Source organism: Podarcis melisellensis (assembly GCF_964234715.1).
Source record: "Podarcis melisellensis genome assembly, chromosome: 7".
Taxonomy (NCBI): Eukaryota; Metazoa; Chordata; class Lepidosauria; order Squamata; family Lacertidae; genus Podarcis; species Podarcis melisellensis.
In genome coordinates this window covers 28,274,686-28,298,733 of record NC_138539.1, presented here as the reverse complement: position 1 = coordinate 28,298,733, position 24,048 = coordinate 28,274,686, and the positions used below count along the sequence as shown (strand labels likewise).

Sequence of the window (24,048 nt, the reverse complement as noted above, 5' to 3'; positions counted from 1 at the left end):
CACTGATGCCCAGGATGTCAATATTTATTCTTGCCATCTCATTTTTGACCACCTCCAACTTACCCAGGTTCATGGTTCTTACATTCCAGGTTCCTATGCAATATTTTTCTTTACAGCATTGGACTTTCCTTTCGCTTCCAGGCATATCCGCAACTGAGCGTCCTTTCGGCTTTGGCCCAGCCGCTTCATCAGCTCTGGATCTACTTGTACTTGCCCTCCGCTCTTCCCCAGTAGCATGTTGGACGCCTTCCGACCTGAGGGGCTCATCTTCCAGCGTCATAACTTTTATATGCCTGTTGTCTTTGTCCATGGAGTTTTCTTGGCAGGGATACTGGAGTGGCTTGCCGGTTCCTCCTCCAGGTGGATCACGTTTGGTCAAAACTCTCCACTATGACCTGTTCATCTTGGGTGCCCTGCTCGGCATAGTTCATAGCTTCTCTGAGTTCTTCAAGCCCCTTCGCCACGGCAAGGCAGTGATCCATGAAGGGGAAAATGGATGGGATCTTTACCCAAATCAGTGCCAACGGCAGTGACGCTTCTCTGCTATGGCAGGGCCGGTGAGGTGCCCGTGAGGTGCCCGTGGCAGAGCGTAGGCATGATGGCAAGAAGCCATGCATAGCCTCCTCATCCATGATTTGTCCAAGCCTCTTTCAAAGCCACTCAGGTTAGTAGCCACCGCTGCCTCCTGTGGAAGCGAGTTCCACAGATAAACAATGTGCTGCATGTTGTTGTTGTTTAGTCGTGTCCGACTCTTTGTGACCCCCTGGACCAGAGCACGCCAGGCACTCCTGTCTTCCACTGTCTCCCGCATTTTGGTCAAGGGAGGGGGAGATATCTTGTATTTCTAGCGCTGTGGGCTGCCTGCAGCCCCACTCCTTTTCCCCAAAGATACTGTAGAAGTTTCCCCTGAGCCAAACAGATACTGTATGGGGGAAATTACGATGTGCACATGGCCAGAGCTTCCGGATTCCATTTGAACGTCAGCCTATGCTGGGCAGGCGCCCGTCTCAAAAATAGAGAACCACTCTTCTCTTTCTATCTCCAAGGTGCCCGCTCCCGGCATGTTTCACAAACGCAATAAAAATGAAGAGTGACGCACCAAGCTGATTGGAGTTTCCGGGTTCACTTTAGAGAAGCAGTTCTTGGTTGCATGGCCTGTGTTGCACTGACAACATGTGTTTACATTGATATCTATATATATTTACAAACCTCGTTTTCCACCTTTAAAAAACTCAGAAAGTGGAGGACGAACTGTCTTGTTTTTAATCACCTTTTATCCTATCCATAGACTTACACCTCCCCTCCTTACCAAACAATTTGAGAAATAGGTCAATCCTAAGAAACTGAGTGGGGAAGAAGAGCCCCGACCCTTCTGAATCGTGGCGCAAAGCTCCAAGCACTACCCCTCACTTTCCTTTCCTGTAGTAGGAGAAACGAGCAGAGTTCTGCGGCGCATCCTACTTCCGTCCCGGAAGTGTTCAGGCGACATGCGTATCTGTTATTTTTTCATAGCGCTATGGTTCGCTTTCTCCACGCTCGCCGGGAAGAGCCGCCGGGAGGAGCTTCGAGCTTCCCGTCATGCCTTGCGCGGGCGCTGTTGTCCCAGCGACGGGGTGGGAGGGATTTGAAGCGGAGGGCGGCAAACGCCGCGGCGGCTGAGGGCGAGGGGCAGCTCCGAGGGAAGAGGCGGCGCCGACGGGAGCGCGATGGCGGAGCCCGGAGCGGCCTCGGGGGAGCTCAGCCTCATGGACAAAGGCGTCAAGAGGTGAGCGGCTGCAGCGGAGTCATGGAATCGTAGAGTTGGGAGGGGCTCCCAGGGGTCATCTAGTCCAACCCCCGTAATGCAGGAAATTGGAATCCGTTGCTTCGGGTCCCAGCAGGGCAGGATGAACCATCAAGCGAAAGAAGCAAGTGCTTGGGGCATCCAAGGAAGGGAGGCTCTGGGGACATTTCCCACGGCTGGGTTTTTAACATTAATGGCCACAAATTGCTCCGCTGAGCGTTCCTATACTTAGTTGGAAGTATATTGAATGTCCCAACGGAACGAACTATCCAGCAAGGCCTGGGTTTAAGATTCCCATTCAAACATGAAGGTTAAGTGAATGGACAGGTGGCTGTCCTAATCACATAAAGGTAAAGGGACCGCTGACCATTAGGTCCAGTCGTGGCCGACTCTGGGGTTGCGGTGCTCATCTCGCTTTATTGGCCGAGGGGGGCCTGCGTACAGCTTTTGGGTCATGTGGCCAGCATGAACCAGAGCAGCGCACGGAAACGCCGTTTACCTTCCTGCCGGAGCAGTACCTATTTATCTACTTGCACTTTGACGTGATTTCGAACTGCTAGGTTGGCAGGAGCTGGGACCGAGCAACGGGAGCTCACCCCGTCATGGAGATTCAAACCGTCAACCTTCTGATCGGCAAGTCCTAGGCTGTGGTTTAACCCACAGCGCATAGCCCTAATTCACAGGCTTGTGAAGATTGGAAGTTGTGGCAAGATGAACCTTATGGGAAGTGTGGGGTGAAAATGCATGGGCAGTTCCACCATTTAATTCTCACAACAACAACCTTGTGGGGTAGCAGTGAGAAAGAAGAGCCGGCCTAGGATTCTCCATTGACTTTTCACAACTGCGTGGGGATCTGAACTTGCATCTCTCCCCAGTCCAAGCAGAAAGCTGGTCATACATGACATTGGCTTTCATCCCCAAGCGAGTGCAGCCTAATTGAGTACAAGTAGCCAGAGTAGAGAGCCAGGCCTGAGCACTGGAAATGACCATGCTTACCTGCCTTGCAGACCATTTGAGATAGGCTACTTACTGCTCATTTTTATTAATTAGGATTCTCTATTTCCCTCCCCTCCCCCCCCCCCAAAAAAATTATTACATCCTAATATCATTTGCTTTTTCATTTGTAGTTTAGCGGAGATACCTTTAAGCTCAGAACTTCACACGCTCAACTTGCACTGTAACCAGATTTCCAGAATTGAAAGTCTTGATCATATGTTGAACTTGCAGCATCTGGATCTCTCATCCAATCGCATACATCGGATTGAAGGGCTGAGTTCCCTGACCAACCTGCGTACCTTAAACTTAGCTTGCAACTTGATAACAAAGGTTGAAGGTTAGTCCTTGGCTCGACTGGTTTTCTGTTCCTAGTGTGCATGTTGCATGTAATGACTGTGTTTGGGTGACACGGAAAACCAGTGCTAGTGCAAGCTTCCAGATCGCTCCTGCTGTACTCCTCCCCTAGTGCAAGCAGAAGTAACAAATCACAAGCCTTGGCTTACTACAGTGTGTGAACCAGTGCTTGGCTTCAGATCTTGGTTTGCTTAGAGAGGAAACTGAAATACTTTATTGTCACTTGTACAACTTGTATACAGTGAGATTACACAAATAAACTCCAAATGCTGGTTCACATGTTATAATAAACCAAGGCTTGTGGTTTGTTGCTCCTACTTGTGCTCAGGAGGAATGCAGTAGCAGCAGTTCAACAGTGTGTGCTGGTTTACTGTTTGTTCAATGCAAACTCTAGTTTATGGCAGGGGTGGGGAACCTCTGGCCCTCCCAGTGTTGCTGAACTGCAGCTCTCATCAGCCCTAACAAGCATAGCCAATGACTGGGGATGTTGGGAGTTGTAGTTCAGCAACATCCGGTACCCTACACCTGGTTTGTAACTTGTTCGTTTCTCACTCAAACACAACCCACTGGCTTGTGAACTTATTATTATTATTTATTTTATTCATTTATGCCTTTCTCCTAGAACCGGGACTTAGTTAAACGTTCTTATAAAAACTCATGCTATTTTGTTTTATAATTAATTATAAAGGGAAGATCCCTCTTCTCCCCATTTCCAAGCTGGATTGGAAAGTTGTGGATTCCTATGGTGGTGCTTGGCAACTTTGTCAAGATGCTTCAAGTGCTTTGCTAGCCCAGTCCTCAAACAATCCTCTGTTTCCTTCCCCAGTTCCAAGCTGAGATAGAAAGTGGTGGGAGTGTCGTCTTAGAATTGTGTTGGACCTCAGAACTGGAGACATAATTTGTTTATTAAATTTATATCCCACTCTTCCTCCCAAAGGAGCCCAGGACAGTAGGGACATAATGTGAAGTCAGGAACAAGAGACAGTAACCATAAATTCTGGCTTGGCTGCCGACCAACCCTATACTGTGGACCCCTGTAACTGTTGTGACTTTATCTTTTTTCTACATTATCTTAATGGCATATATTCTTTATCTGATCTCTGTGGTCAGTGATTTTTTTGTTTACCTTTTTCTTTCCAGGACTGGAAAAGCTGTTTAACTTAACTAGATTGAATTTGTCTTACAACCGCATACATGACCTTACAGGTAAGAGATTTTTGCAGCTCATCCCTCTGCATATCTACTTGGAAGTAAGTCTTACTATGTTTGATGTGACTTAACTCCCATGATGGCTTTGTGAGAATTGTTATTGCTGCTGCATACATCTAACAATTGCCAATAAAGTGTTCGTGGGGTATTTTACAAAAGGAAAGGAAGAAAAGTGGTTTATTCTAAAAGGAATTACTTTTTCCACATAACACATCGTTTCAGCTACAGAACTCATTCCCTCAGGAAACAGTGATGGCTACCAACTTGGGTGGCGTCAACAGAGGATTAGACAAATTCAAGGAGGCTGAGACCATCAGTGGCTACTAGCCATGATGCCTATGTTTTACCTCCACTATGCTTCCAAATTCCAGTTGCTCAGAATCACATTTGGCCATTGTGAGACCATGATCCTGGTCTAGATGAGCTCTTGGCTTGATCCAGAAATGATTTCCTTGTCTTTACACGCCTTCTTGTAGAAAATGTTTTTTTGACATACTGTGTCTGTTTTTACAGGACTTTTGTACCTTCGTGGAACCAACTTTAAAATTAGTTCTCTTGAGCTACACGGCAATTGTATAAGTAATATTAACCATTTACTCCAGTGCTTGGTGGGATTACAGTACCTGTCAAATCTTTCTTTGGAGAAGAGTGGAAAAAGTAATCCAGTGTGTGCAAAAATAGGTAAGAGTAGTGCACAGGAAACATTTACGACTCACTCTATTTGCATTTTGAAGGTCGGCATTTCCAGCTAATCACCAGATCATGTCTTGGATTCAGATAACTGTTGGCAGAAAGAGAAAAGCACAAGTGCTGGTCCATGAATTATTGTGCTAAGGTTGCCGAAGACTTCTTGCAGTGTGGCTGTGGCACCCCAGTTATAGAATGTCTCCCCCTCAGAGGCCAGGCTGACGCTAGCGTTGATCTTAGTTCAGCACCGGGGAAACCTTTGACTGCAGCATAGTATTGATGTTTGCTTGATTTTAAAATTAATGGCTATAGCGGGTTTGCAATTTGCTGTTTTCGTATTCCGCCCTGAGATCCATTATAGGGTGGGTTATAAGTATTTTAATAAGCAAAATACTTGTGAAGGTGCATTGCAATATGAAAAACATTCTGAGAAGGAAGACGCAGACTGTACCATATAAAGTTCAGTGGACAATGAAAAAGTCTTGAGAAAGAGCTTGCGCAAACAGCAGAACTGCTTTGAAATCTTCTCATGCGGTGCTCTTTTGCTCCATTCAAAAATAGCCCTTCTGCGAGCGGTTGAGGCTTTCGGCTGCCAGAAGAACAGCTCAGGAATGGATTGGAGCCTATAATTTAGTTCTTCAGTGAATGATGTTTCAGATAATACAGGGATAGGGAACCTGTGACCCTCTGGATACTTGATTCCAACTCCCATCAGCCTCAGCCAGCACAGCCAATTGTTTGGTATGATGGGGAGTTGTAGCCCAAAGCAACTGGTAGGGGAACTGGTTCCCCATCCCTCTGGTATTGGGATAGTCAGATATTCTATACTGAAACGAATTTGCCTCACTGTTGGTGATGTTTAGACTGAAGCATGGAGCTTAATAGCTTCTCTGTTCTCCTTAGGCTACAGAGAGATCCTCCTTCAGGCTTTACCCCAGCTAACCATCCTAGATGGAAGGAATATATTTGGTGAACCAGTAAACTTGGCAGAAGCAAATTCAACAGATCTGAAGTGCTTAGAAGGCCTTTTGGACTGCTTGGCTTCATCCAGTTCTCCTGCAGATGAAGATGAGGTGCTGTGACTTCTGCATGTGTGGGGGGGGGGCAGTGAAGGGGGGCTTTTTGGTCTCTGAAAATGTCAAAGCAGTGTGCATCCCCCACTCCCCATCCCTTATGCTTTGTTTCTTTTAAACAGACTTGTCTCAATTTGCCAGTGATGACACCCCGTATTGATGAGGCGTTAGCTCAGTTTCGCCAGCGTGCCTGTATGCCAACCTGGCCCACTACTAGCTCTTCCCCTGAGGGCATATCCTCTTCTGAGCCAGAAAGAATTAAACTGGACAGTGACATGAGAATAAAAAAACTAGAGGATCAGATATCACAGCTGCTGGAGAAGGTAACAGTTTACATTTTCCCCTCTGGCTTGACAGATATCTGTTTGCTGATGAGCATTGGAACATACGAAGCAGCCTTGTACCTAGTCAGACAATAGGCCCATCTAGTTCAGTATTGTCTACGTTGACTTTGCATCTCTCCCGGCCTGACCTGGAGATGCCGGGAATTAAACTTGGGTTGTTCTGAAAGGCAGTTGTTCTACCACTGAGCTACAGATCTTCCCCAAATGTAAGATGGATCTACACTGGTTGTTTATAACGTTAAAATGCATTATTAAAATGAGACGACAGAGGGCGCTGTGGAGCAGCGAGCCTTCGACAATGGGAAACTGCATTGAGAGTTATATAATGTTATATTTAATAACATTTTTACAGATCAGTGTAGATCCAGCCGTAGTTATATTTGAAACAGTTGTTCTGTGCGACATAGCACAGCACCTATTGTGCTACCAGTTGACTTGCCTGAAACAATTGACTTCCCCACCCATTTTTCCCATTTGGTTGCTTCTGGCTCATTCGCCTTGCCTTAATACCAAAGGTCTGAATTGAAAGGTCTGTAGTCCATGACTTAGGGTAGAGTATGATTAACAAGCCACTTGAGCTTCTGTAGTCCCAGAACTGCAGTGCGAATAAGCTTCAGAGTGCAGTATGAGTCATGCGCTTGAGAGCAAAATTGTTCTTATGGTCTGAGTGGAAAGTGCTGAAGCTTGCAGTCAAGGAGCTTAGGCTGGGTATTTTGGGAACTTAAAGGGGAGAAGAACCTCGCTTAATTGCTGCTTGAAGTAATAATGGACACTTCTTACTTTTGGAGTTAATACATTTTCACAGATTATCCTGCTGTAAGTGGCATTCAGTGTAATCAGCTACCCAAGACAGTCTAAAAGTAATAGGTCTAAAGATCAAGTAAGATAAAAAAATGAGCTCTAAATCCTTTTATTTTTAGGTGACTAATACTTCAAAGGCTGGCGTTGCTCTTAATGTTCTCAAAGCAAAAAGGGACACAGATCTCACTTCAGAGAGTGGTGGGGAAAGTGGGAAAGAGAACAGAAAGGTAGCTAAAAGGAGCAAGATCCCCAGTTATCGAAAAGCCACTTCGTCTACAAAGTACCATTCTCAGAGAGGCAAAATTTCAGACAGGTATCTTCGTTGATGTGTGCTTCCATATTCACATGCAGTCTTTTATCCATTTACTTGGGAGTAAGCCTCATTGAACTTGGTGGGTTTCTGAATAGGCATGTCTAAAATAATGTTTTCAGTGGACTTTTTAGGTACTTCTAGTTGTTACCCTGAGATTATCTTGTGAGTCCCTTTGTGCCTCCTCCACAAGAGGTCCGGAGGGTGGCAACACAAGAACAGGCCATTTCTGCAAAAGCTCCCCATTTGTGGTATGCTTTCCCCGGGGAGTTTCGCCAGGTGCCTTCATGATACACCTTTAGGCGCCAGGCAAAAATGTTCCTCTTTAACCAGGCCTTTGGTTGACTGACATTCAATGGCCTTTTAAAATGTGGTTGGGGGGGGGGGTTGTTCTTGTCTTTATTTTATGTATTCTGTGTTTCTGTATCACAGTTTTATCCTGCAGGTATAGGGCGATATACAAATTTGATAAATAATAAGAGTTCAATTGGAGAGCAGTTTTGGTGTTAAAAATAAAACAGAAATGGTTTTGTGTGCTCGTTTATGATCACGTAAAAGCACAGAAAATTCTTTAAGTATTTAGAAGGCACTCTAAATATATTTGGTAACATCTGGAAGTTTTTTTGTCCAAGTATCGATGTGTGAGTTTAATTTATGTATCGTTTTAGGGCAGGAGAGCAGACTTGTGTAAAGTCAAAAATTCGAGGATCTCAAGTTAAAGAGGAAGAAAATTCAAGTCCAACTTCAGAAGTTTTGAGCTCAGATTTAGTGGGGAAATCGCCCAAGAATTTGGGTGCGCAAAAAAACCACATGAAAAAACTAAAACGTTTAGATTCCAGTATTCAAGAAGAGTCCACTTACAGGGTAGGTGTATTTTAATATTTTATTATTTCAAGGTACTTAAGGCTGACATGGTTTTCACATTAGCCATAAAAACTGACACTAATATAAATATTGATCAACAGAAGTAGGAGTAACTTTCTAAATCGAAGTGGAGAGAACCCCTAAACTTGTAAGGCAACATGAGTGTTCTAGCTGTTGGTCCACTGAGCACAGGATCTCTTGCAGCTGAATCGGCTTATAGATATCACTATAGGATCACAGAAATACATCTGTAGAGATATTTTCAGAAGCAGCTTATGGTACAGAGCGCGACTAAACTTTGAAGTGCAGTACGTCTCTCGCATCTGCTTTCTCATGTTTTTTCCTTGCATCAGCAGCTCCTTTAGCATTCTACCTGCTGTTTTGAACTTCAAAACTGGCTCTCCCTTTGCAGTATGCACCTGACTAGCATTGCCACACGGACATTCTCATGCTTTTATGAAACCCATTGTTTGTTTTCCAGCATTACTAGACTTTACCTTTGGTGACCTTCATTCTTCTACGTATTTGGGGCTGAAGTAGATCATTTCTTGATATGCCCAATATTGGTTTTTAAAGTTGGGATTTGTTAGTTGTTAAGTGAAAGCAATCCCTTTGCCTTAACTGTCTAGTAGCCTAGTTTTTAAACCCTTCCTATAGTGTGGCAGCCTGCAGTGTTGGAGTCATGGCCATATAGCACGTTATCTTTCGGGAGAATAAAGTGGGTGTCTATCATCTCCCTTCAGCGCCAACACCCTTCCTGCCCCAAAATGCATCCACCTTTCTTCTTAGTAGAATCAATTCTTCTGCATTTGTAGTTTCTCCTTTGGAATATACGGGATCTCTGTCTTGTTCAGGCACTAATTCAAGAGCTGGATCAGGAGAGAGAGAAAAGGTGGAAGGCTGAACAAGCTGAAAAGAAACTGAGAGAAAATATCAAAGAGCTGCAGGACCAAGCAAAAGAAGAAAAGGGTATTCAAAGTATGGCCGTGTATACTACAGACCGGTAAGGATCCAGCATGTTAAAATGAGCTTCTGGAAATTAATTTATTACCAGTTTTTTCCCCACTTGCATTTTTTCAGTCAACAGAGAGGGAGTATCTTAGAGCAATAAAATACAACTAGTTTCTGTAGGTATCTGTAGGTTTATTTGCAAATCAATAACTTTGAGTGTGTTTTAGGCTATAAATCTTCCACAACCCTGTTCTGTGCTACTACCCTTCAACGGGAGAACAAATTGTGTCAAAGGTGGATGGAGGTGCAGCTTTTCAGAAAACTGATCAACCTCGTCATCAGGGTGACACTATTAGCAATATTATAATTGACTTTGCCTTCAAATAATTTTGAAGTGTGTTTGAAAAATCCTTGTTAGCACTTCTGGCATTTGAATATATGCAAATAACTCTGAGGATTATCTGCAAAATTTCTATGCATAGTTTATCCTTCATAAAAAGAATATTACTTTTACAACATTGCATTTCAGATATTGGTCTGGTTTGTACAAAATGCTAATTCTTGGTTTATTTACCAATGGGCTTTTGAAAAAAATCATCTGAGCCCTTTCCTGTAGCTTAGCTATGGTTTGTTACTGCCAGCAATATGTGAAGGCATAGCTTGTTGCTGTTGGCTTGTGCACCTTGGTTTGTTTTAACTGTGACTTGACATTAAATATGAACCATTCCTTAGCTAAGGTTTGTTTGATCACTGAACTACAAAGGCCACAGCAGCTGCAGAACAAACTTTGTAGAAACAAGCCATGGTTTCTATAATCCTCTGAAGTGGTTTGTATGATCATCTGTGGGACAACTTCATACTTGTGGCAAACTTGTGGTTTGTCAAACAAACCATGGCTTTGTGTAATGTGTGAATCAGGCCATTATTTCCTGACGATGAACATCTCCACTTAAAATATATATTGGGCTGTGTTTGCTATTAAGCTACCTTTGCAGTTCCCACTCACCTTCTTGTGAATGTTTGTCACTTGGATAATTCCACATCCTTTTCAACCTATAAGAACAGAAAAGTTGCTTGTTTTTCTGTGAAGGAAAGCCAAGCTGCTGAATTCAGCATCTATTGTCAAGTTTTGTGTGTTCTGTACTTGTGGGAATGTTGAAATATTCACAACCCTAATGGACATACCTGGACCTTGCTATGAGGATTTGACAAGGAGGCCATAGCTCAGTGGTAGAGGAATATGCTTTACTTGGGAAAGGTTCCATGCTCAGTCCTTGGCTTCTCCAGGTAAGACTGAAAAATGCTCCTCCCTGAAACCCTGCAATTTAGCATGGGCACTACTGTGCCAGATAGAATCTCCCTTGGAATACAGCAACATAAGGTCTTCTACAAGCTTGATGCAGAAATGCTGAAACTGCACAAAGCTGGATGCCAAAGTATATTCCAGTAGTTTTAGGCAGATGATTTAACTCCTGAGTTAAATATTTACAGTTCTGCCTCTTGAACTTTGAGTGCTTTCTCGTTGCCCTTCTGGAAAAGCTTTCCCCTCCTCACTTAAAGACTTAGTTCTATCAACTATTAATACAACTCATTGCTTAGGTGGGGAGCATGACAAATACTGTACGAAACAGTAATTTAACCGGAGATCACTTAGGCACCGACTGTTGGGTGCTTCTGCCATTGACTAAAAACATACCTCTTCACCCAAGCTTTTCCTGACTGTTAATACCAGATCCTAGCATTTCTGGCTATTTTAATAGCAACTGATGTTTGCTGATACGGCTTTTTCAAATGGCTTTTTTATTTTCCTATAATCTGCCTTGGTTTGTAAAATGAAAGGTGGTATAAAATAATTTTAATAAGTAAAAAGTAAATCCATTGTATAACCACAGCTCAACTTCATGCCAAATCATGGTTAAGGAAGCTGAACTGTTCTGGCATGATATCTGAATGGACAAGCCATAGTTATGTCTGGCCCTTTGCCTCTGGAGGTTGCTGTTCTGTGAGTGTCAGAAGCTGAGTACTGGGAGTTGGGAAGCAGATGAGCAGGTTTAAAGCATGGCTTGCCTATATGCTTTGGAAATGCAAACTATGATTTGACCTTAAGTGATACACTGAGTATCAAAAGCTATACAATACTATGGTGGCATCTCTTCATACATTCCTAAACAGCGCCACTTCTTACTTTGAAAAAATAGTGATTTTGAATGAACGTGATGTTTTTCAGGCTAAAAGAGCTGGTTTTGAGAGAAAGAAATGCGAAAACCAAACTTCAGGTGGACATTCAGCATCTGAAAGACGAAGTTGAACGACTTCACAGGGAACTAGATCAATCACGACATAAAGTGGAGGATCAACAAAAGGCACTTCAGACTTTAGAAGAAACACTGTCCAAAGTGGAGACTCAAAGAGCACAGCGGCAAGCTTCAGAGGTACAACCTTTGTTTCTCACTGAAGAAAATTAGTACTTACAGTTCAGTTAATCAGGTGTAAGGGAGAACTGGTCTGTTCTAGCTTATCTCTCAACACCTCTGCATGATGAGTTGCACCTGCCAAAATTCTGTCTCCTACGTAGATTTAGAACTCAAAATTTTCTAGAGCATATTTTGGTTGAGACCATTGGCATGTTAAGATTCTGTTTTATCTGGTGTGTTCTAGCACTGGAGTGTCAGTATTTTCATTCTCCCATTGCTGATGTAACATGACATCGAGCAAAGAACTAAATAACCCTGCATTTGCATTGGCTGCAATGGGAGAGCATCACCATATCCAGTTCCTGTAATCTCTACAGCTGGAAAAACTGCTGCCGCATAGTAAACCTTGTGCAGCTCCATTCGTACAAAAGCCAGGGTTGGCTATAGGGCAGCACAACCAGTTCCACAGAATGTTGCAACCATGACATACATAGTGTATTAAGCAGAACTGAAGGCGATTGGCGGGGGGGGGGGGTGGACTATCCTTGACCTTGCACAAGGCAGGGGGAGTAATGTAAAAGTGTATTCCATGGGAGGGGAAGCTCTTTCAGCCTGAGAGCCATGGTACCTTCTGCCCAACTCCCAGTGCCACATGCTAGTTGTGCTACATCAAAAAGCAGATATGGGAAAGGAGGGCAAAACCAGAGCCAGATCTTCATGGAGTTTGCAGCTGAGGATAGAAATATTGATGCTTAATTCTCCATCTTCAATCTGTCTGCCTCTGCCTGCCTGCCTGCCAATCTCTCTCTCTCTCTCTCTCTCTCTCTCTCTCTCTCTCTCTCTCACACACACACACACACACACACACACACACACATACACAACCGCATGGCAATTTGACTTGAAACTCTCTTGCATTGCCACTGACATAAGGCTGTTTTCAAGCCCAATTGCTTCATGGGTTTTTTAGGGGGGTAGGGGGTAGGAGGACATGCTAGCCAGAAAGATAAACATCAGGAGTTTTCCATGATGTCTCATGGTGAAGCTGGCAGCTCCGCCAAGATGTTTTGCTTGTAGTGCCAACTCTCAGCAGCCATGATAGTGTGTTCCTTATCTTCCTTTGATACATTGCACAGAGGAAGCAAATTCAAGCTGCAGAATTAAAAGTTTCAGCTTCTGAGAGAGAAGTGCAATTGCTTCGAATTTCTTTGCAGCAACAAAAAGAGAAGGTGGAACAAGTCCATGAACTTCTTATGCTGAGAGAGCAGGAACACAGGTATGTGCCTGAAGACAATCCAGAAAGCACAGGTATACATTAGTTGTGCATTTTAAAAAAAAAGTTCAGCTTTGTGTTGTTGAAAATAGACTAGCCTGCACTTAGCTGCAGTCTAAAGCCCCATTTAAGTTGTTAGGACTTACTTCTGAGTAGTTGTGGTTAGGATTGTGCCGTAAATTTATCTTTTTCTAATTCAGACACCTTCTCTTGCGGAAAGCATTTTGCAAGTTTTGAAAGTGGAATTCCTTGGTTGGGCATAACAGCCAAGGCTAGACCTTCTGCATGTAGTTATTCCCATGATCAGACAGTAGAATATTCTATTAAAAGAGAGAGAGTGCAGAGACAGTTAATTCTGTACTTCATACAGAAGAATTCATTAGGTTTTCCCAGCAAACCGAAACTACCATTTTCTGTTTTTAGAAAGATTATAAACAGGCAAAGATGCCTTTTTAAAGGGAGCAAGTCCTGGTGGTAAGAAATGGTTGTAAGTGAAGTGCTATCCAGACAGTCTTGTATCTGAATTAACATCTGTGATCTCAAGAATCATTTGAGCCTCATCGCTGCATACATGGTATCTAAGAACTAAGAAGTACAGTGGTACCTCACGTTAAGTACTTAATTCATTCCGGAGGTCCGTTCTTAACCTGAAACTGTTCTTAACCTGAATCACCACTTTAGCTAATGGGGCTTCCTGCTGCTGCCGTGCTGCCGGAGCATGATTTCTGTTCTCATCCTGAAGCAAAGTTCTTAACCTGAAGCACTATTTCTGGGTTAGTGGAGTCTGTGACCTGAAGCGTATGTAACCTGAAGCGTATGTAATCCGAGGTACCACTGTATGGAAGAACTCCCATCTGCAGACATGCACTCCTCATTTATTTTACTGTGTAGCTTCTCACTCATAGGTCTTGTTATTCCAGAAAAGAACTTGAAACTAGAGTTACATTGACTGGCTCAGAATTCCAAGAAGCTTTGTCAAAAGAAGTGGCCAGAGAGCAGCAGAGGCACGAACATCATATTAAAGAACTGCAGGGGAAGAATACTCTGCTGCACCAAAAGTATAAGGATCTAGAGGATGAGTTTCGTTTTGCATTAACGATAGAGGCCAGAAGATTTACTGAGGTAAGAAATAGAAAGTGTATGAGGAGATCTATATTAGGAATTCTTCTGCTAAAACAGAAATGATTGTCCTTTTTTCATAGCAGTACATTTGCAACAATAAGTTCATTCCGCATTTTTAAAGAGTCTGTGCTCTGGAACTCCATTTTATTTTATTTGTGTTTTTATTTTTATTGCATTATTTTATCACACATGTGTTTGCTGTTCTGGGTTTCTTTGGGAGGAAAATATATCAGCATATAAATTTAATAAATAAATACAATCAATAAGATCCATATATTTGGGGGTTTTTTATATTGTAATTTTATGTTGCGAACCGTCCCGAGATCTACGGATGAAGGGCAGTATATAAATTTAATAACTAAATAAATTCAGTTTTTACTAAATAAACATATCTGTTAATTAGCTGCTATAAAATTGATTAGTGCTTTTATGCAAACTTTGAGGATACACAGGCTGCAATATGCACTGGCTTTGGAGCAAATCCCATTGAACTCAATGCTGCTCGCTTCTGTATAGACGTGGATAGGATTGCACTTGTCAAGTTACAAAATTAAGAAACTTGACAGTGCAAACCTAGACACATCTACTTAAAAGTAAGTCCCACTGCGATTTACTCTCAGTGCATAAAATTGAAGGCTTTGTGTTTTTATTGGCTTAAATCAGTGTATTGTATATATTTTTTTTAATTTTCAGATACTGCCAAGCTCAGTTGTGTCAAGCTAAAATACATTGCACACGTACCGCAATAATTGTATTTTAGCAACTAACTAATGTGTTATAGGAAGTGATTTCATAAAGTTTAAAAAAACTTATAAAACTAGTCTTCATTCTCCCCACACTCATTTTACTTTTAGAAATACCTGTTTTTCCGATTCTAGTGTAACAGCTGCTCACTTATGCAACAGAAATCTGCTTTTTTGAAGGTAATCTGTTTTGGAAGGTTTTTGAAGGTAATCTGTTTTGGAAGACTGTTTGACTTCCGAAACGTTCAAAAACCAAGGATCAACGGGCTGGCTGCAAAGTCAACGGGGGAAAATGAAAAACATGCCTCGGCAGCAGTTCTACTTCCAAGGCACGTTTCAAAACGGAAGCAATTACTTCTGGGTTTTCTGCGTTTGGGTTCCGAAATGTTCAGCTTCCGAGATGCTTGAAAACCAAGGTCCCACTGTACAACAAGGCAAGCCTCTCCAGCCCTCCTGTGTGCCCCCCAAATCTGCTGCACAGTATCCTCCAATTCTCTGGAGCAGATTTTGGGGACTGCAGGCAGGAAGAGAGGAGGAAGAAGGTCTGTGGCATTTGTAGATGCCCACTTGTGTTACATTACATCTCACCCCTAAACAACTCCAAACACTTTTTCTGTGCCTGCAGAAGAGCTGACTTAGCTATAGAAGGAACTCTGGTTTTAAATGCTTAGCCATTGACTTCCTTCAGCTCATTCAAGTAACTCTTGAAAACATCCTTCAGCAAACATATACTGCTTGCATGGATCACATCCAGCTCAGAAATGTATTATGACTGATGATGTTTTTCCCGAAAGTTTCCACATCCTCAAAGAAAAGCTGTTTAAAAGTTCGTTTTAAGATATTACATGCTTTCATTAATTTCAGTTCTATTTTAAATTGAGGAACTTACTATAGCTTTTATATATAGTTTTTAGTCTTTTCTCTTTTTTTGCTAACTGGTGATATTCAGCATCCATTTTTAGTTCTTAATTTGGAATAAATATTGAGCCTCTCTATTCCTAAAATGCAAGGTAATATTTGGTGTTTAATGTCATGTGTTTTCAAATTAACCTCTTGTCATTCATTCGAAAGTTACCTTGCAGTTTTTATTGTGTAAGAAATAACTCACACGTAGCAATAACCTTTCTCATAATTTGCAATTTGTTTCCCCTTGGTGAAATAGGTTAAAGAAGGCTTTGACAATGTTGCTGCCGAGCTGGCAGAACATAAGCATCTTCTCGCTCAGGCTCTGCAAAAAGAAAAGCAATCGGCCACCCTAATCCAAGAGCTGACATCCATGGTAAAAGAACAAAAAATGAAGATTGCAGAATTAGTCAGATCGAAGCAAGAAACAACACACAACTTGAGAGTATGCATTAATAGGCTTATCTAACTTTTGTATGTTGTCTTCTGTACACTGCATTTTGTGTTAATACACAGAAGACTGTTGTCAATCAACAGCATGAAACACTGAATGGCACTGCAGCTTCAAATACAGTGAAAGCCTTCTTTCACAATGTCATGTGTCCTTTTTCTTTTTGTCAGAGTCAAATCCGAACTCTTGAAAATATGGTGGAGGAAGATAAACAGGCGACTATTCAACTTGAGCTTCTTAAACAGGAGAAATCAAAACTTATTTCACAGATAACAGCCCAGGAATCTGTAATTGACGGATTAAAAGCGGAGAGGAAAATATGGGGACAAGAGTTGGCGCAACAGGGTAAATACTTGTATTCTGCTTTGGTAGGATGCTGATAAAGAACAAAGTGAAACTTAAACCTGCATGCTAAGCCTCTGTAAGAATGCAAAGTGTCTACATTCTGACGGTGTTGCAATGGGCTGTACTGGCTAAAAGCTCCGTAGCTGCATCGCTTGCATCTATTTCCTAATGCATCGCAGCTTTATGTTTTGTTAGTGCTTTACACAGTAGAGGCATTCATCCCCAATCTGGCATGCTCCTGTATCACACGCTTAAGAGCTGCTGATAGTGTCTAGGTGTCCTTCCAGCAGTATCATGATTTTCCAGAAATGAATTTCCAAAATACTATTTACTAAGAAGAGGTTGTTCTGTTAATGAGACTTGGGTGTGTTTTTTCATTCTTAAGCTAAATAGGTTAACAATTTTCAAACAGTTACTACAGTAGCCTAAACAAAGAGGCATCTAAGAAAGCCTGGATGCCCAATGTTAATTTTCAGACATGGAGAAGAGCGAGGTGGTTTTGACTGCTTTGCAATCTGTTAACACGACAAATTAACTTCATTATCTGCAGCACTGAAAACATAGACTTTGTTTTGTGTCTCCCTCCCTAGGCGCATCTCTTGCTCAAGATCGGGGGAAACTGGAAGCCAAAATAGAAGTACTAACTAGTGAGAATGAGACCCTGAGAAAACAAAACGAGCGCAACAACGACGCATTGAAGATTAAGTCTAAAATAGTGGAGGATCAAACAGAAACGATTAGAAAGTTGAAAGAAGTAAGGGTTGTTGTTTTTTAACAAACTTGCCTGAAAACAGATACTGAATACAATAAAGGTTCTTGTAATGACATAGGAGGGGAAAGCAAGGAAATGGCACAACAATTGTGCATGGGTTGTCTTCAAAATGTTATCCATCAGTGATAGAGGTATAATGGCCATTCTTTTCTGACAAGTGTCCTCTGCTTTTAACTATAGGAGACTAAGTAAGCAGAGTTTTTCCTGTTGATCCACTTTGCACCTTGAAGTTTTAGCTGTGGTCCAGGGCAAATATATTGATAAAATTGTTCTCAAGGCCTCACAGGACCGAGATGAGCAGATAAGAAAGCATCGTGAAGAAAGTACTGAAATGCAGAAGAGACTTCAGGTGCAGCTAGAGGGAAGAGAGACTCAGCTGGATGATCTCATGGAAAAATTGGAAAGGCAAAATGAGAGGAAAGAGGAACTCAAACAGCAGTTGCAGGAAAAAGAAGCAGAGCTTGAAGATATCAAGAAAACTTATAGGTACTAACTAGTAATGCTGCTAAATTAATGTTAGTAATGCTAAAGTGTCAGTAAGCCATATTGAGGCAGAATGGGAAGCTGTAACTTTTCTTTTCCTATTACAAAAACTTGAAAAGTAGGGATATGGTTTTCGTTGTAGCACGAGTAAGTCTCTGAAGCTTCTGTGAAAATGTCCATTACATTTCAGTGCGATGAATAAAAAGTGGCAAGATAAAGGAGGATTGTTGAGCAAATTGGAAGCACAAGTCAAACAAATGAAAGAAAATTTTGATATAAAAGAGAAGCAGCTGATTGAGGAGAGAGATAAAAGTATTCAGGCACAAAAGTAAGTTGCTATATTTGACTTTCTGATTGTATTAATGTGAATTTATTCAAGACAGTCAGATTTTTGGTGTATGTATTCTTCATGAAAGATCTTGCAGAACAGGGTGTCTTTCAGAAAAATTAGAGAAAGAAATTTTCTTTCCTGAATGGCGGTTGTGGCTTTGGGGGAGGCTTTTCGTTTGCAGTATGGCATATATTGAAAGTTCTGTTGGTGAAAGGTGCTCACAACTGTCATTACAATACTGTTTGTTTTTATCCCTAATTAAACTGAAAATTCATAAAGGACCACCTGTAGCCTGACAAAATTTGAAAGCAATTCTTTAGCCCAATTTTATGAACTCTAGGAGGTGACATAAATATCTGTTGGTATTTGTAAAAAGAGTTCCCCTGTGGAAACCTAGTACATTTCTGTTCTATCTGTGGGGGGAAATAAAAAGGGTTCTTTCCATTCACGGAAGGACTTCCAATCCAATAGAGGTTTTGGTTGGACGTATGTGGTGGAAGCCATTTTTTTCTGATACTACTTACTCTATAGGCCCTTTTGCCTTCTAACAGCTGCTCCAGAGGAATTGAAATAATATGGGTGGTGAGGCAATTTGCCTCCCTCCCCCACCTCTTCCTTTCAGCAGAGCTTCCTGAGTAAGGAATTCTGTTCATGGGAAGCATGGATGGCATCCCAGAAGTTTATGGTTTAAACTTGCAACAGATCCATGCTTTCCCCCCTTCACATATTTCTCCAAATTTCTAGTGTATACATACACAGTCTCTGCTAATGTGGTTTCTGTAACAAAATATCTAGAAAATTGAGATTACAGTAGAAAAAATCCAGTCAGAAAATGCTGCTTACAATATGTGAACGAGTTACTGGGATGTACTTAGTAAATAATGTTTTTCTGACTGTAGGAGAATAGTTCTCTACACAACATGCATATCTCAATAATAGTGATATAGATATAAGGTTTAAGAGTTCATTTTGTGTTTAGGGCAGCTGTGGAAAAGCTGCATTCTATGGATGATGCTTTCCGAAGACAACTTGAATCAACGCTAGCAGCGCATCAAGCAGAACTGCTGCAGTTAGCAAATGAAAAGCAACAACAAATTGCGGCAGCAAATGAAAAGGTGATAGATAATGCTAAAAGCACCCAAATGTTGTTTCACTTTTAAAAAACACATTAAGCAAATAAATCTACTAGTTTTTGTTTGCTAACAATGTGTAGATAACTCCTTGAATGATCAGCGGATGCGGGATATGGAAAGCCCACCTTCTGATATAGTTGGATCAGAAAAAAAATACATAAAATTCGTTCTTTTGACAATGTCACCCACTACCATTCACTCCCAGTCTGTATTCAAGGTGATGGGGCTTAACCTGTAAAGCTTCTATGGGCTGGCTGCTGCCTATTACTGAATATTCACATGGCCTTAAGGTTGACGAGTGATGCCTTGCTGAAAGTCATATTTGTACTGATAGATCTAGAAAAGCACACTGCATAATTCTCAGTAACAGTGGTTGGTTGTTCATTCTTAAAAAATTAAATGAAAGAGCTGCTAGACACCCTTTTTTGTAATTTCCCATTAGGAAACTTTTGGAAGTTTGAGTGAAATTAGTTCAAGAATGAATGTGTTCTCTAGTTAGTAAGTGCAGGTACATGGTAGTGGTCCTCTGTCTTTGTGAGGAACTTTTACTGAAAATTGGAATGGATCTAAATAAAAGCCTACAGAAGGGGGTTGGCAGAAGCCGGTTTTCTTGTCTTCCCCAGTAGCCCGTGTCCTCCCCCCCCCAAAAAAAGGGTTGGGGCAGTGGTTTTCAATCAGTGCACCGTGGTCACCCTGGGGTGCCTTGAATGATGCTCAGGGGTGCCACGGGCAACACTGACCTCTGTCCCTCTTTCCTTCCCTCCCTCCTCTGATGCCCTTTTGTGTCTCTGCCTCCCAAAGGCTTGCACAGCTGTCTACTGCCGCAGCCCTGGTTATAAGCTCCGCAGGCGAATGGTGCCTCTGAGAGGCACCTCTCTTTGGTGTAGAGGGAGCTCAGAGACCAGGGACTCCCAAGGAGAGGGGAGAAGGCCTCCACAAGGGAGGGTGTTTGAGAACGGGTGAGAGGCTACTGACACTGTAGGCAAGGGGAGACATAACAGGGCTCCTAAGCCCCATAGGGATGCCGCGGAGAGAATGTAGTTGGTGAAGGGAGCTGCGGACTCAAAAAGGTTGACAACCTCTGAATTGGGGAATCCTACTAAGCCAGGAGGGTGTTGAGGGGAGGAGTCTGAAAAGGCAGTCGGCTTCCATCAGCCGCTGTATTTATGCTTTTCCCTGGTTGCAGCCCATTAATGTTTCATTATTGTATATTGTATACGTTTAAAGTATATATTTAACTTTTTAAAGTGTAATGGGTTTTGCACGATAGGCGTTACCTTTTACGTAGTCTCCATGAAATGTATGTTGGTGCTTTTGCAAATGTAACCTCTTCAGCCGATTTCAAACTTCTACCTACCTTTCTATAACATCTTCATAAAAAATGAAAAAGTTCCTATTATATCTTACGTATCTTTCATTGCACAAACAGACCACAGGTTTACAACAGGTGTGGTTCATAACAGATGTAAATTTTATTTCAGGTTTACCAAGTTGAGGAAGAAATGCGTCAGCTCTTGCAAGAGACTGCAAGCAATAAAAAGGCCATGGAAGAGAAAATCAAACGATTGACAGTTGCTTTGAGTGACATTCAGCAGGAGCTCTGAAGTACAGGGAATGGGACACTCCTGTAGCGGCATACAAAATTCAATAAGATAGTCGGTCTTGATGGGCACAACTATGACATTAGCCATTTAAGTCTCCTGAAAAAAAATGCTGCATATTGGCATGACTTATATCTGCACTTTATGTATAATATTTTCAAAATAAATAGTTACCTTTCTTAAATTACTGATTTACTAAAGAGGCGATTCAAAGGCTTGAATAACTTCTGGAAACTTGGAAAGGTTTTAAAATGTGGTCTTTGCTCTCTGCCAGTGCTGAAAGGAAGAATCCTATATATGGGGAAGTGAGAAATATGGTCTTGTGGAACCACTGCTGTATCTTGCGAGATACCAAGCCAGGAGGGATGGCTGCAACAGCGTCACATCCAGCAACTGACCTACTTTTCCCCACTCTTGACTGGAGTGGCAGGTGTCTGAATTTTATTATTCTCTACAAAACCACTGTCTCGCAGCACAACATAGCACTCTGGGACACAAGGTTCCCCTCTCCTCAGGGTGTTTTTATTTCTGCTAAGTGTGAGGCCAAGATAAGCAACGAAGGCTCACACACAGGGCCGTCTTAACCGCGGGCACGAGGGGTGCATGGCAACAGGCAATGGGCTCTCAGGGGCACCAGGCCGAGAGTCCCTGGCCGAGCGTTGGAGTCTAGGGAAGAGCCAAGTCGGCTCTTCCCGGACTCCCAATGCTCACTCCCGAACTCGTGCAGTCGCCCGCAGCAGAAAAGCCCGCGGGAGGAGCCATGAGAAGGTGGCCAAATGTGCCCCCTCAGCTCTGGAGCGCCCGTGCCAGGTGGAGCAAGGCGCGCAGGAATTCCCCTCCTTGGTTTAGCTGCGGTCAAAGAAGACTTGACGGTGAGCGGCTGAGGAGAGATGGTGCCGCTGGGACAAAAGGCTGAGGCTGGAAGAGGTGATGGGGGCAACGAGAAAGCAAATGCTGAGCTCACTCTGGCAACGGAGAAGGCGCTTCCTTCCCACCTTCCAGTCCTTCAGCATTCCAGCTTCACTACTCAGTGAATTGTGGGCGTGAATGGTGTCACTCTGGCTACATGAGGACCCACCCTTGGAGAAGGGGGCACACTGTTGGCACAGGTCTCTCTCTTCCGCGATCACCCTATAGCCCCTTAAATGCACTGCTTATAAAGCCATCAAGTTCCGCGGAAGCGTTTGCATTATCCCAATCTTCTCCAACCGGTTGTCTTGAAGAGGATTCTGGACTACGATGCTCTGGGGGCTGCTGGGAGCTGTAGTCCAAAACTTACACAGGGGCACCAGGTGGGTGAAAACCGCTGATCAGGCAAGGGATCCTTAATATTCTCTCCTATTGCCCCACCACCACACGCCTGCTGCCACTCTAGGCAGGAGTCTCGCTGATTCTGCTTCTCAACTTCCTAGTGAAATGTACATTTTCTGAGGGGCATTTTTTTGGGGGGGGTGCTGTTTTGTTTTGGACTTTGCTGTTTCTGGATATAGGAGTTGTCCTAACAATTCGCGAAGGGTCGCACCTCTTGCTTGGCAAGCAGAGAGTTCCAGGTTCGATCCCAGGCGTTCCCAAGTAGGGCTGTGAGAGACCCTTGCCTGAAATCCGAGAGAGCTATGCCGAGAATGTCGCAATACTGAGCTAGATGGACCAGTGTTCTGATTGATAAATGAAAGCCTCTTGTGTTCCTACTTAATTCAGCCCTTTATTTGGAGCCATGAGGACTAGCATCTTACCACTGATTTTAAGCAAAGGGCTGTAGCTCAGGGGTAGAGCGTCTGCTTTGCACACAGAAGGTTCCTGGTTCAATCCCTAAGGGCATCTCCAAGCAAGGCTGGATGAGACTCCTACCTGTAAACCTAGAGAGCTGCTGCCAACCAGTGCCGGCAATACTGAGCTAAATTTATTGACTACGTTTATACCCCATGTTTTTCTCTATGGAGCTCAAGGTGGCTTGCATTATTCCACCCCCTCCTTGTTTTAATCCCCACAACAACCTTGTGAGCAGGTTCGGCTGAAAAGTGAGCGACTGGACCAAGCAGCTTTGTGGTAGAGTCGGGATTTGAACTCTAGTCTCCCAGGCCCTAATCCGACACTGTAACAACCATTGTACACATTGGCTCAGTTGCCTGACCCAGTAAAAGGCAGCTCCATGTGTCAGCAATGCACATTGTCCAGTCAACTTAAGACAAGGATCTGGGCATGTTCATATCTGACTTTGTGACATGTGGCCGCCAGTACTGTAACCTTTGGCAGATGTTTGCACACGTTGGTGTCTACCCTGGTCTTTTAGTAGCAATTAACCTTTCCTGCAGGGTTTCCTTTGAAGCTAGCAATAAGGATTTTTTTTTTAATGAAGGGAAATGTCTAAGCTTCCATGTTACCTAATCTATTCTGTTCCTCAACCCAGACATTGCAATTATATTACCCAATTCCTAACAAGGACAATTTTATAATCTTAAGGAGGTCTGCCTGGAAATCAAAACTGCAACAATTGTTTGTGTGTGTGTATTTGCTTCCCACTTTTAGGTTTCCTGGGGCTTGTTTCATGTGGAGATAAATTATGTTGGCTGAGGAAATTATGGATGCTTTCCTACCAACATCTGTTTTCATAAAGACTGAAAGATCAAGAAGCAAAATAGATTTAGCACCCTTGAGAACTTGCCTCTTTGTGAATGTAACAGGATGGTTTCTGCGAACAAAGAAAGCCTCTCATTAACAGAAAGTGTGGAAGTACTTTTTTCTCTGGCCTGTGCAGCCTGGGTGACTTGGAACATGTTTAGAAACGCAGTTATAATCAAATTAAACATGAATTATTGGTTGAGAAACATTCTTGCAAGTATTTTGCCAAAAGCCACGAGCAACTTGACCATTGTATTGTTTTCATTAAAAAGGCTGCAATGGTATACACATTCAGTTTTATAAGAGAGATGCTAATTATTTCTGTAAATGCGCTACCAAGGATTGTTTGGGTTTTGACGGGAGATCTTTGGATCAGTTGCTGTCGTGTTTACTTGTAATGTTCATATTAATGCCAGATGCAGAGAGATCCAACCAGAAAACCTCCATTAAAATAAATGGTAAGCCTCTTTGCTTGCCTAACTCTGG

The 24,048-nt window shown here is 42.7% G+C and overlaps 1 protein-coding gene across 3 annotated transcripts; it reads left to right on the top strand.

Annotated features, from left to right (window-relative positions):
- The first annotated feature begins 1,619 nt into the window (after positions 1–1,619).
- LRRCC1 (leucine rich repeat and coiled-coil centrosomal protein 1) lies at positions 1,620–21,127 on the top strand. 3 transcript variants are annotated; one of them, XM_081919697.1, is made up of 19 exons: positions 1,620–1,765; positions 2,911–3,116; positions 4,274–4,339; positions 4,856–5,023; positions 5,933–6,102; positions 6,225–6,425; positions 7,367–7,560; positions 8,226–8,421; positions 9,276–9,424; positions 11,600–11,804; positions 13,001–13,062; positions 13,980–14,181; positions 16,087–16,272; positions 16,449–16,623; positions 17,214–17,377; positions 17,673–17,881; positions 18,069–18,206; positions 19,189–19,324; positions 20,824–21,127. In XM_081919697.1, exons 1-19 carry the CDS (start codon positions 1,707–1,709, stop codon positions 20,944–20,946), a joined length of 3,009 nt encoding a protein of 1,002 aa, XP_081775823.1. In that variant the 5' UTR covers positions 1,620–1,706; the 3' UTR covers positions 20,947–21,127. The 3 variants fall into 3 exon arrangements, with proteins under 3 accessions (XP_081775823.1, XP_081775822.1, XP_081775824.1); XM_081919696.1 differs by having other exon boundaries at positions 12,923–13,062; XM_081919698.1 differs by having other exon boundaries at positions 1,681–1,765; positions 2,916–3,116; positions 12,923–13,062.
- Positions 21,128–24,048: the final 2,921 nt, after the last annotated feature.